Below are 12,667 nucleotides of genomic sequence, written 5' to 3'. Positions count from 1 at the left end.
CCTGGCTGTGTCCAGAAATCCTGTCTGTGAAGGTTTTGCAAGAAATAACAGTTGGACACTGACACCCAACGGGTCTAACAGCACCAAAACATGCTCCCGAACCAACTTTCCAACTGATTTGGTTGAATTCCTTCTCCAAGGCCACAAAGTAGGCCGACTGGACAAACTACCACACACCCTCAAGTATCCTTGAAAGGTTAGCAAGCTGGTCCATTGTTCCATGAATACATAATTTCAAGGCAATTCATCAAATATATTAATATTTTATTTTTTACATTTTTTTTTGTCTTTGTTCAGGTTAACTGCACACGTCTGGGAATGTGCATTAGTTCAATATGGTCAGTTTGGTAAGAAACCGGGACACTATGGGTCAATAATTAATTCTTATTGGAAGAACGAACAAATGCTATCAGAAATGCTACGCGTGGAGCGTTTGAGTGTTGTGCTTGAGCTGGAGGAAACTGAGCTCCAGCCTGAATTACAGAAAATGGAAACTAAGAAGAACAGACAGCGTCTTGTTAGCCACGGCATTAAAAGTGAGTATCTGCCTGTTCTAAGTTGAGAAAAGTGAGTTCTGGGTAAATTTACATGATGTTTAATGTACTTTACTAGAGCGTTTAATGAGCTAGCTGTCTAGCCTGTCTTCCATACTGGTGTCTGTACAAAACCTTACAGTGCAATTTAGGCCCATTAACCAAAGTCTGGGTGTAAACACTCTCGTTTCATTCTGCGTGATATGACCCCATAACTATGTGATGTTGTGTTTGTGTGCAGATAACATGACGGCAGAGATAGGAGGTCCTGACTGAATCAGGCTATGTGTCACAGCATCTGTATGTCCTCATCACGGCGGAGAATGCAGCACCGACAACCTTGCTTAGTTGGACTCTTTAAGGTAACATCACTTTAGATGTTGTGGAGTGGAGGTGGCTTGGTCTGAACTGGTATAACATATGAGAGGTGATAGATGGGAGATAGGGGAGGAGGCGACGGTGAATCTCAGACGTAGAAGGAGAGATCTGAATGACAGAGGGGGAGGAGAAAAGGGAGGGAAGAAGAGGAGCAAAGGGGAGGGTTTAGGGAAATAGATTTGAGAAAGAGTGAGGGAGGGAGTGTCTGTGTGTGTGTGTGTGTGTGTGTGAGAGAGAGCGAGAGACAGACAGAGCGAGAGGAGGGAGGGATTGAGCGTGTGAAGCACGCTGCCAGCACACGCTCGGTGAATGCACTGTGAACGGGAACATGCCGGAAAGCGAGTCACACATGCACACTCACACTTACACGACATGCTGGTCATCTGTGTCACACACCCTCGCACCCGTACACCTTCACAGTGTATACACATGCACACACACCCATCTCCCATATTCACTCCCTTGCACGTGTGCAATCGGGCTGAGAGAAGCCTTATACCGGAGACACAGACTTTCCTCTCACACGGACGTGGACTGTGCAGGTGGACTCGGCAGAACCACACCACACTGCTGTCACCCACCAGTAGACACTTTTGCACGCGCACCGGCAACACAGCACCCACCGTAAGGCAGAGCTACCTGCTTGCACACCCCCCCTTCCTCTGTCACTCCCTTCTCCTCATCACCTCTCCCTCCCACCGTCTCTCTCTGTCTCCCTCTATTCATTCATCTCTCTTCCCCCCCGCTGTGAAGTGGCATGAGTTTCTGAAGGACACAGCGCTCCGCTCTGCTGTGGTGTAGTGCGCTGCTGTTAGAGTTGGTGAGCCTGATCCGACAGGAGGGATAGATAGACTCACTGCACTCCCTCCCTCTCTTTCTTTCCCTCCCTCTCTCTCTCTCTCCCCCCTCTGTGTCGCTGTCTGTCTCTCTGTCCCCGCGCTCTCTCGTTCATGAATGTCACCTCTATCTCTGGGAAATGCTGGATTTGTCAAGTCTCCGTCTTTTTCCCTGTCTTCTCTCAGGGCGCGGGTGAACGCGACGGGGATTCCAGGGGAGCCTGAAAGATGCTGAGGAAACAAGCCGCGCTCCGTTCAGCAGAAGCCGCATCCCTTCATCAGCTTGCAGAGCTGATACCTCAGGTCGGACAGTCACTACTTCTTCCTCTACTTCTCTTGCTCTGACTGTGTTCGAGGTGGAGAATTTTTACAGGTGAAGGCAAAGAAAGGACGGGAGTCACAGGCTGTCCCAACAGTGATACTCCTGTCATTTTGGAGAGTTAATGTGTGGACCCCTTTTTTGTCCCAGTGAACAGCATCAGGCTTCTTATTTTTGGGACTGAGCAGGTGAAGAGGACTAAATTTCATCGTTTTTTTAATGGTTCTGGTTTTATAATGCGACGAGTCCCGTTTTGAGACAAACTTCATTTGTGCTTGGAGTACTCTTAGACTGGGACAGAGGTGTCAGAGGGATAGCGGCTACACTGCACTGGAATTTGGGTGGATAACAACATGACTCGTCCTGGCAGAGGTAGAGTGACATGTGAAAGCTTTACTTGAATCGGTCTCCCAACCACAACGCACAAATCCCAGAAGGACATATAAAGGCAAACGACCACTCATCCAAACCTCCGTGAGCAGTGGTTGTCAGACTTGGGAGGGCTTTTAAAGGATCCACCCTTCTCTTTCCTCCACCTCCAACTCTTCCTCCCTTCCTCTCCTTCATTTTCTGTTCCCTCCCAGTTGATTCGTCCTAGGAAGCCCCCTCCTCCGCTCTGCACCCCTCCCTCAGTGGTGCTCCGTCGCCCTGGGTGAGTGGGCAGGGGGGTGGCCCACGGTACCCCCCGACACCTGGGTGCCACCGAGCCGCCAGAGGCTGGTGAGGGGGCAGCTGGGTCAGCACTGGGAAGATGGCCGCTCTTGCCAGTTCCCTCATCCGCCAGCGCAGGGAGGTCAAGGACCCCCAGGCAAACCGGCAGATCGCCAGCAAGCGAAAGCCCTGCCCGAAGAGCAACAAGTCACTTTGCCAGAAGCAAATCCTCATATTAATATCAAAAGTTCGATTATGTGGCAGTCGAGGGAGAAAAATGGAGAAAAGACCAGGTGAGTTTGTAAAGGCCTTCCTCATTCAAATCCCCTTTTCCAGTTTGGCACTTCCCCTCTGTAACCCCCACCCAATCCCCTCTTTTTCTTTGCTCTGTTTGCTGGATAACTGAATTTTAGTTGACTTGCCAGACGACAGATTAATCCTCAGCTGTAAAGCCTGTAATTTCAGAGTTCAGGACTTAATCTGAATCTGGGAAACATTCCAGCCCATCTTCCTGGTAGCTGTACCCAACATGTCCTGTGTTTATTGTAACAGGGCTCGTACAGGAAATGGACAGAGTAAATTCCAGCTAATACACTCAGCTCTGTAACACTCACCACAGGCATCAGCCAACCTGTGCTGTGACTTTAGTGATGACTTTGTCAGGGTGCATGTGGACACATTCACACTCATACACTGACATAGACACGCACACACACTCTGGTAATCTGCAAGCCTACGGTAAATGTGGCCCATGCATGCAGTGATTTACTGGGAAGTAAAAATGTCAAGAGGTCTCTCATTTGTAATTCTGACAGCCATTACTCTCCCTGTGCTTCCTTCAAAACAGGTTAAACACACTTTGGACTAACATGTCTTGTTTGCAAGTTTTTTTTTTCACACTGAACTAAACAGTTGATTTGTTTGATTAGGGTGACCTTGCTGCACAAGTTGCACAAGAGGGTTTGTGCCCCTGATATAAACCTTTGGGGTCTGTTAGAAAATACTTTTCTAAATTTAGATAAAGAGAGGCAGGACTGGGTCGTGAAACACAGGCACACGTACAAGTGGAGTGGACTTGGTCACTGGCAGTGTTGCCAACTCCTCAGTAAGGAAAATCGCTATTGGCTGTCCTAAAAGTCGCTAGAAGTCACTAAATGACGTCATCACCTAATTTGCATAATTGGTCATGCTAATGTAATTGTAACCTACGTTGTTGGAGACAGAAATGACATCGTGGAAGAGACATAAAGTGAGTAAAAAATGTCCTAAATGCACTTAGAATTTATTTAGAACTACAAATAAAATTTCTTTTAGCAGTTATTGTTTTTTTAATGTCACAATTCCAACCCTGCTCCTCTATCCGGGCTTGGACCGGCAGAAGTGACCCGAAATAGGCACTCTGGTAGAGTTACTTTGTGTGTGTTTATAAGTAGTTTTAAACCTTGTGATCCACATAACAGCAAAAGAAGAACTGACTGTGTTACAGTCAGTGCGCGATTCATTTACAGTTTGGATGCATTGGTGTGAACATCTCCTGCCCTGATAGCGCTTTGGCACAGGCAAGGTGCCCACGGCAGTACCCGCCGCTTGTTGACTGTAAGAGTGATACGCGCTTTCACATCAAAAAGTCGTCATAAATAAGTCTCCAATAACACCAGAAAAAGTCGCCAGATTTGTTGCTAGTCACTTTTTAGAAAAAAAGTCGCTAAGGTGGCAACACTGGTCAACTGGTCGACTGACTTACTTGAGCCTTGAGCCTCACTGAATTAACAAAGGATTAGGAATAGGTGTAACTCTGAGGTTAGAGCTAGCCATATATGCTTTAGAGACAGGGGAAAAAACCAAAATAGATGAAGCACATCATTTTTCAGGTATGTCATTTTATTATATTTGTGCCTTGATTTTTTTTTTTCAGATTTAACCCTACCATCAGATTAGTATGGAATTAAAAACGTATCGATAACTCGAATTTCGAGTTATCTTTCTCGAAATTTTGAGTTTGAGTTTGCTCTTCCAGTCAGTAATCTACATGGAATGCCCCCTCAAAACCGGATCACAACAAATTGGTGCTTTCGAGAGTACGTTTGCTGATAGTAACGCCATTTAATTCAGCTAATAACACAAGGATTTCATCACTTGTGAAGCCACGCTGAAGATAATCAGCAATTTGTGCTTTCATGACTGGCTCTAATACTGATAGCTTAGCTGTAGTATTTGCAGCTGAGGGCTTCAGCTTCCGGGTAATAAGGAAATGACATCATTCACGTAATTACTGATTGGCAGTGCTAACTCAAAATTTTGAGTTATTAACTCGAAATTTTGAGAAAAGTAAGTCAAAATTTCAAGAAAATAACTTGAAATTTTGAGTTATAGATACTTTTTTTTTAGTGGCAGAAATGGGCTTCCATAGATTAGGGATTTGGGGATCATAAAACTTAATTGTATATTTAATTATTTGTCTTTCTTATATTTTTTAAGCATCTAATTGAACTCAGATGATTGGGAACTACATTGAGGAATATCAACATTCTGCTGTCATTACTATGTTTCACATTATTAATAAAAGTTTTGACAATCTGAACAGGTGTGTGACCGGATGTGATAGTCGACTGACCAGTTTGGACATTGCCTTTTCCCGTCTACTTGCCCTCCGCTGTCCTTTATTGCTACTCTGTGCAAAGTATGCATGTTCCTGTGCACCTGTGTGATATTTATTAGCGGTATGCCGAGTTCTTTGTGATAATTACGTAGGGAAACCTCTGGCGTGTGAAGCAGCATCTGCCATAGAGGCAGCTGCTCTCTATATTATAATTATGGTTGTAAAATATGTTGGACAGGCCGTGGCAGTGCCAGCTCCTTGGGAAAAGGCCACGTGCGCTACCATTCCCATTGTTTAAAGCCATTTACATCCTGCTGGCTTCACTGCTTCTCACACTGCTGTGGATTTATTATCGTAATCACGGGCACGTATGGAGGCTGTGGTTTGAGACACATTACCAGCTTCTCCATTTCAAGTTATGATCTACAGAAGCCTGTGATGAGCACCGCGTGTGACAAGATATCTTCATCATGTGTGCATGTGTCATGGACCCCCCGTGTGTCTGTGTGTATGCTAGCTGGTGAGTGCGAGTTTGAATCCTCATCGTGTGTGAGTTTCTCCCTCCCTCTCAGAGATTTACCCGAGGCTACAGTTGACCCCTGGCCAGGAATAAACAACTGGAATATTCTCGAGCTGTGGCCTCTACCTCCTCCTCTTCTTCCTCCTCCTGGCATCACTTCAGACCAGCTTGCTTACAGCTTACCTTCACTTTGCTTCCAAATGCCTTCCATTGTTTCCATGGGCTTCATTTGCCTTCTTTTGGCTTATTCTGCATGCTGTGGCTTACAGTCTGTTGAATAGTCATGTATTTTCATTGGTCGCTGTTATCTGACATGAGCTCCTTTGGCTCTGGTTACCTTTTATTGGTTTCTTTTAACTCTGAGACTGTTAAATTAAAATTCAGCCCAGATTTAACTACAGACATATTACAACACGAGAGCTTTCACAGTAAAAAAAAGAAGAAGCTAAACACATGAACTTATGAATAAGGTGCACATGTGCAAGTATCCCCAAGGCAGGTAGAGAAACACTGATCAACCCCAGAGCACCATTAACTCACTCAAGTTACACGTTAGTCCACAACTCACCAGAAAGCAGCAGTGAATCTTTAACTCCGAGCCAACGTTGTAACATCAGACCACTTGCAATGTGATCTGTGCTGCTTTTTCTCCTTGTTTTTTCCATTGTTCATTAAAAATCGGTCTCTGTCACCCTTACTTGTTTCCATCTGAAGTAACTGGACCTTTTTAGTCCCAGGAAGTCTAAAATGTTTGATGGGTCTTGTTGTGTGTTTAAAAATAAAGCCAATATTACTAGTCTGCTGGTTATTGAAGAGATTGCAGGGTTAAAGTGCTTCTACATTGACTTTACCTTTAAGAACCTGGAAGTTAATCTATCTTTGCTTCCTACTCTATAGCGAATGTTACACAGCTTGAGTTATTGTTGAATGTTCTGATACAACCTATTGGAGAAAAATGTGGAAAGGTTGGTAGTTTTGATACCACTTATGATGTGCTGCAGGTCTTTTCCAGGGAACCCCAAAGGAGATTACACAGCTTGGTGCAAATTTAGGTGGGGATTCAATCCTTTGACGAAGCACACAAAATGCCATATCCTATAAGTAAGCAGAAAGCATTAGTGAAATGATTTATTCAGCCTACCAGAGCTCATTTAATTATGTAATCTTGTAGTGCCATTTTGAATACATTAACCGATGGAAAACTTCAAATCTAGAGAGTTGTGTGGCATGAGTCAGCACAGATGAGCTGCTGTGTGCCAGTTTAACAATCTGCCCACCGTATTTACAGACCAGTGTGTCAGGGACTCTCCACAGACACCTCAAACGTGCACCTCAGTCTTTCCGTATGCCTGTAAGCGTGCGTGTTTACGCTATCGTGTGTCAACCGCTCTCTGCTAGTACGTCACTACATTGTGACTGGATACTTCAGGTTCCCTTTGTTGAAGACCATTTGAGGCTATTGCAGGAGAGGAGGAGGTGTACTCTGAAACAATTGTGTGTGCGTGCGCACGTATGTGTCCTCAAACATTCGCTTTGTACCTGTGCTGTAGTGACGGCCGGAGTGACGTGTGTTTGTGTGTCCTGGCCCGACCCACATACATCTCCCCCTTACCTTCCCTCTTCTACTGTCACCCCACGTCTCCCGCTATCTCACTCCTGCACCTCCACACACACACACACACACACACACACACACACCCTCTAACCCTCACCTAAACCATACTAATGATGCCCCAGCACTACAGCCCACTCAGCTTATAACAAGGTCATCTTGCCCCACACAAACACACACACTTACACACACACAAACCACCCTGAGCAGAGACACAATTTCAAGTACAAACATACAAACCCACACACTCATACAGGGACAAACACAAACAAATGATGAGATTTTATGATAATTTAGGTAGAGTGTGTAGGAGAGAGATAATTTCACCCCGGCTTTGTGCTTGTGTGTGTAAGCAGGGTTGATATGATCTAATGAGGATGTTAAGCCGCCTATTGGATATCAAAGCGAAACCAGTATAGCTTGTCTTGTCCTCTGACTGCCGGCTGGAGCTGCTGTGGAAACCCTCCTCTCTTCTGTTAACAGGATAGAATAACACTCGGAGTTGTTTCTGCAGCACGGGGGCCAAGTGTTCATCCAGCAACGGCAAATTGGTGTGTGTGTGTGTGTGCAGCACAGAGAGAAAATCTGCGTGCATTTGTATCAGAGACAAAAGAGGAATGACAGTGTGACAATAGTGGGCATGCACACACATGCACACACACAGCCTGACTCTGTGTGTGTGCGTGTGAGTGTGTCCGAGGCTCATTGTTGTGTCGTGATACATCAGGGCACATCAGCTCCTCTCATTAACACACACTGATTTATCAATAACGTGCGGCAGCGTTTGGAGAGCACACATTGAACCGGGGCGATTTACTGCCTCGTAGACCGGACACTCTGGACAGGCCACACGAGGGAGGACTATATTTCTTTCTCTGCCTCTCTGTTTGTCTCTCTCTTTATCAGCGTTCTCCCTCTCTCCTCCTGCTGGTCAATCCATCAGCTTTCTCCTTCTCTCTCTATCTCACCTCTCTTTTTTTCTCTTTTCGCCCATAGCTTTGATCACCCCGATCTTCCTCCACACACACATACACTTATCTTTTCAAGGACATCTTGCTTTCTTATAACTGTCCGTCTCTCAGTGTCTTCCTGTGTCTAATCATCTTTTCTTTGGTCCTTTCTTTGTTTATTCACTGGACACTAGAGAGACTCTTGTTATTGTGAATCCATGTGATGTAACATGTGGTTGAGTTGTTAACTGATCACCAGTGGGTGTGATGCATGCCCTATACCAGCTTTATCTTCTAAAATTATACCGGTGTACTAATTTTCAGCAGATGATACATTCTAGGAAAAGTTCAACCCACCATAGACTGTATGGATGTGATAGACCTTGCCACTGTGACATCACACATTGGTGCGCCACCGCAAGGTTGCATTTATCACTATCAGAAAACAAACTTATTATCCACAAAGACCAAAAATGTTGTTTTTACAAGGTTGTAAACTGGATTTTAACTGCAATGTTATTGGGCATTACAGATAAAGTGACTGGAAAGACAACATGTCTATTTAATTAACCCTTTAATGCATCAATTATGACAACAACAATCAGAATTTCATGCATGAAAGGGTTAAATAACAATAATTACAATGAAACACGTCATACATCTATAGTAACATTAAACGACCAGTGGGTGGCAGGATATGGAGTGACAGATCATTGCCCAATGTAATGGTTTATGTGCAAGTGCACCATCAACACTGACACAAATAGGAGAAAACAGCCTTTGAATAGCTGTCCACTGTAGTGACAACTATGCGTGAAAGGGTTAAAACCACAGTCCTTACCCAACATTAGAAAATGGCCCATGTTTATTAAAATGCAACTATAGACAGGAGTTTAAAAGACAACACTTCAAATATTTGTAGCTCTTTCAAGGGTCCCAAAAACACACTCTGATATCACTTGAATTAATTGCATGTTAAAGAAAAATGGATGGATGGATTTAATGGAGACATTGTTACCAGAAAAATCTCTGATTCAGCTTTTCATGTGGTGCGAGTTCACAGGAGCCATCGTAAAGCACTTTTTGTGTACCACATTTTTATTTTCAGTTTCTCTGTTACTGACAGTTAGTTAGAGATAACCAGCCTTCAATCTGCTGTCAGCCAAACTACTACTACCACATGCTTCATGCAGTGCATTAGTAGCTGATTACATCCATTGTTTTATAACCGGTTCTGCTCTCCGTCTTTGCCAGTGCGGCAGATGTTGTGTATGAAATGGGGCCCAGAATAAATGATTCAGAGATGCTAACATTTGCCCTGTGTGATGATCAATGTGGGCTTTCAGTCCCGCCCCTCCCAAACAATTGATTTATGGAGACAACCGGCATTTGTTTTTGCTGCAGAGTTTTTTTTTGGATCAGCATCAATCATCATTATCAAACAAAATCGAATATTTCTGGTGGAAGTGCCCGTATCTGTGTGTGTGTGTGTGTGTGTTGTATTTTATCTGGCATCTGTCTGAACTGTGGGTGAGCGCTGATTGGGACACGTTTGGTTTATGAAGTCTAGTAGTTCCTACCCTAGTAGGAATAAAGCGAGCTGCTTGTATGGCATTTTGTTGGCACGACACGGCACAGCGAGGCACTGAGTGCGTCAAAGTGTAATTAGAGCAGGGCAACGAGTGCCACGATGAGTTTCAGATCTGAAGACGTTGCTCTTCAAATGACCTCCAGTTGAGATCGTATCACACACAACTGAAACTCAGTGTTTGTGTGTGCATGGGAAGACGTTTGAGTTCATCAATCCTAATACTCAACATCCTGCTTTGGCATCAGACACTGTGATTTACCATCTTGAGAGCCCGAGTAACAAATAACAAATAACGTCAAGCCAACGCTACCACCATCACCACCAACCCAACATCGCCTTTCTCAATGTCACAAACCCCTACAGGAAGACTGTCCCTTTAATCAATGCTTGTAGTTTAACCCATTATATTAACATGCTGAGGGCAGCGAAGCCATCATTTGCATTTGATATGCAATCAATTTGCCGCATGGTCTCTGTGCGGAACCGGGCGAAACGTGCATCACATGGCGATGACAGTTTAGGGGTACAGGGAACACAGACAGACGTACGACTGCAGCAACAATCAAGCGGCACGAGACCCTTCTGTCTAACATGATGACACACAGCAGTGCAGGGAGATCCACATAAGCACACAACACACACGCACGTACATGTCGTGGTCACGCGTTCGGAGTCTGATCTCTCTTTCAGCTCCACCACACAGTGTCCCTGACCGAAGTGAGGCTCTCCAAAAGAAAACTCATGAAATCAGATGCCATTTTTATCTCCCTTTCTTACTCTCTCTGTGTGCGTTTGTGTGTATAAACCTCTCATTCTAACACATACGCACCACATCAAAAGTGCTGTCGAGTGATGTGCAAAGATAAGCTGGCCTTATGGGAAAAGTCTCTGTGTGCATGCTTTTCTGCTTGCGTCTGTATCTGATTAATTTACTCTGATCACAGGGTGGTGGTGTAGGATTTACTGACAGGTGCTCTGGCCCGTGGCAGATCAGCACACAGCACACACGAGCAACCCTTTTCTTTATAGCTTCTTTATATAATTCTTTTAAAATGTTGCTAACATGGGGTTAGACTTGTTATGTTTTCTTCTATAACTGGTCATAAGAAGTAGATCTCCAGGCTTTCTGAAGGTCTTTTAGAGTTTTTCTTTGGACATTTCTTTTCACTTATATCAGTCCAGTCCTTGCACATGATCATTTTCAGAGGAATAACTAAAAGGACGAACCAGTGTTGTGTTGCACTGACAACAAATAATTTTAAATTATTTTTTTGGGCACTTTGTTACTAATAACCTGTCATAAAAATATAATTTGTTCGATTTTCCTTTAATTGAATCAACAACAAAAAAATACCACTACCAACAAGATGATTCTTAAAGAGCTCTTAGCAGATTAGCAAAACATGCTAATCTGCTAGTAGTTTAGCATGTTTTGCTAATTGGCTAATGTCCCTACAAAATTTGAGAAACTGGTTAAGTGAAGGACAAAAGAAGAAGTGGCATGCCTAAGAACTATCTGCGGCACATGAACAGCATAGAAAGTCGTGTCTTTAAGAAATAGGACAAAAGATCCAGCAAAGACCTGACACAGGGCTTGAATAGCTTCATTTATTAGCATGACAATCCCAAACACGCTGCCAGTTAAAGCATACCTGAAGAGGAAAACATACCATTGATCACTGAGAGCCTGGACATCAACATTAATAAAGCAGTGTGGGATTATCTTGACAAAGAATGAAAGAAAAGAAGAGCTTTGAATACCCTTTAAGAAGCCTGGAGAACTATTATTGAACACCACTTAAAAAAATTACAAGAAAACCTGTCTAGAAGAGTTCAAGCTGTGTTGTTCAGGTTTTTTTTTTAGTTTTTTTAGGTTTTTTTTACCTTTTTTATTATAGGTTAGCATGTTTTTCAACAAATCCCTGCACCTACCTCCTGTTTTCCTAGAAAAATATAAAGAGTGTGGTTCAAGACTTTTGCAATCTACTATATACCAACCAAAGTGTGATCTAGTTTCCAGTCCATAAACTTCAGCTTGCACAAGTCATTCAAAGTAAATTTATAACAGAAAACCTGCCCAATGAGCTGGGTTTGGACTTTAACAGCCAGGGGCTTCTAAGACTGCTATGAATGATATTAACCTAAATTACAAGATCCAGAGCTTCTGGCATATGATCCATCCAAAGAACTCAGTGTGGCAAGTGGACTACTGCTGCTTTCATTCCAATTTTAACTAAATTCCTCATGGAAGTGTAATACTGAATCAAGTGTCCCTTTTATTGATGTCTGAGCAAGAGCGGCTATATGGCAGCATACTGTATGATAAACAGGGCTGCTTCCAATATATTTGTATTTTGCAGTGAAGAGAAACGTATTCAGCCACAAACACAGGGAGACACAAGCACACGCAGGACCAAATCCCAGGACCCCCACAGATATTTACCACTTGTCCTGTACTGTATTTACAGTGCTGTTTCCAAGTCACTGCACGAATAATCCTGCATTACGCCTCTTACGAGTGTCTATAGAGAGGCAGCAGAGGCAAATGTCTTCCTTATATAATCATAATTGATTGTGTTAGTGTACAGACATTGAACAGGTACAGCTTTTCAGACAACTCTCCAACGGATACGCACACAATGTGTGCACAGTAACACAAACACTACTGTACTTGTTTT

General features: G+C 43.7%; 1 protein-coding gene across 2 annotated transcripts in view; it reads left to right on the top strand.

Annotated features, from left to right (window-relative positions):
* The first annotated feature begins 1,820 nt into the window (after nt 1-1,820).
* fgf11a (fibroblast growth factor 11a) overlaps nt 1,821-12,667 on the top strand; it is a 111,630-nt gene continuing 100,783 nt past the window's right edge. For both annotated transcript variants that reach the window (XM_082528181.1, XM_082528182.1), the window contains exon 1: nt 1,821-3,010. In XM_082528181.1, coding sequence (XP_082384307.1) covers nt 2,818-3,010 — 193 coding nt within the window. In that variant the 5' untranslated portion in view covers nt 1,821-2,817. The remainder of the gene's footprint in view (nt 3,011-12,667) is intronic.

The sequence above is a fragment of the Aulonocara stuartgranti genome, assembly GCF_965226115.1.
Source record: "Aulonocara stuartgranti genome assembly, chromosome: 3".
Lineage (NCBI taxonomy): Eukaryota > Metazoa > Chordata > Actinopteri > Cichliformes > Cichlidae > Aulonocara > Aulonocara stuartgranti.
The sequence above is the reverse complement of the archived record's forward strand: the minus strand, read 5'-3'. Positions and strand labels throughout refer to the sequence as shown.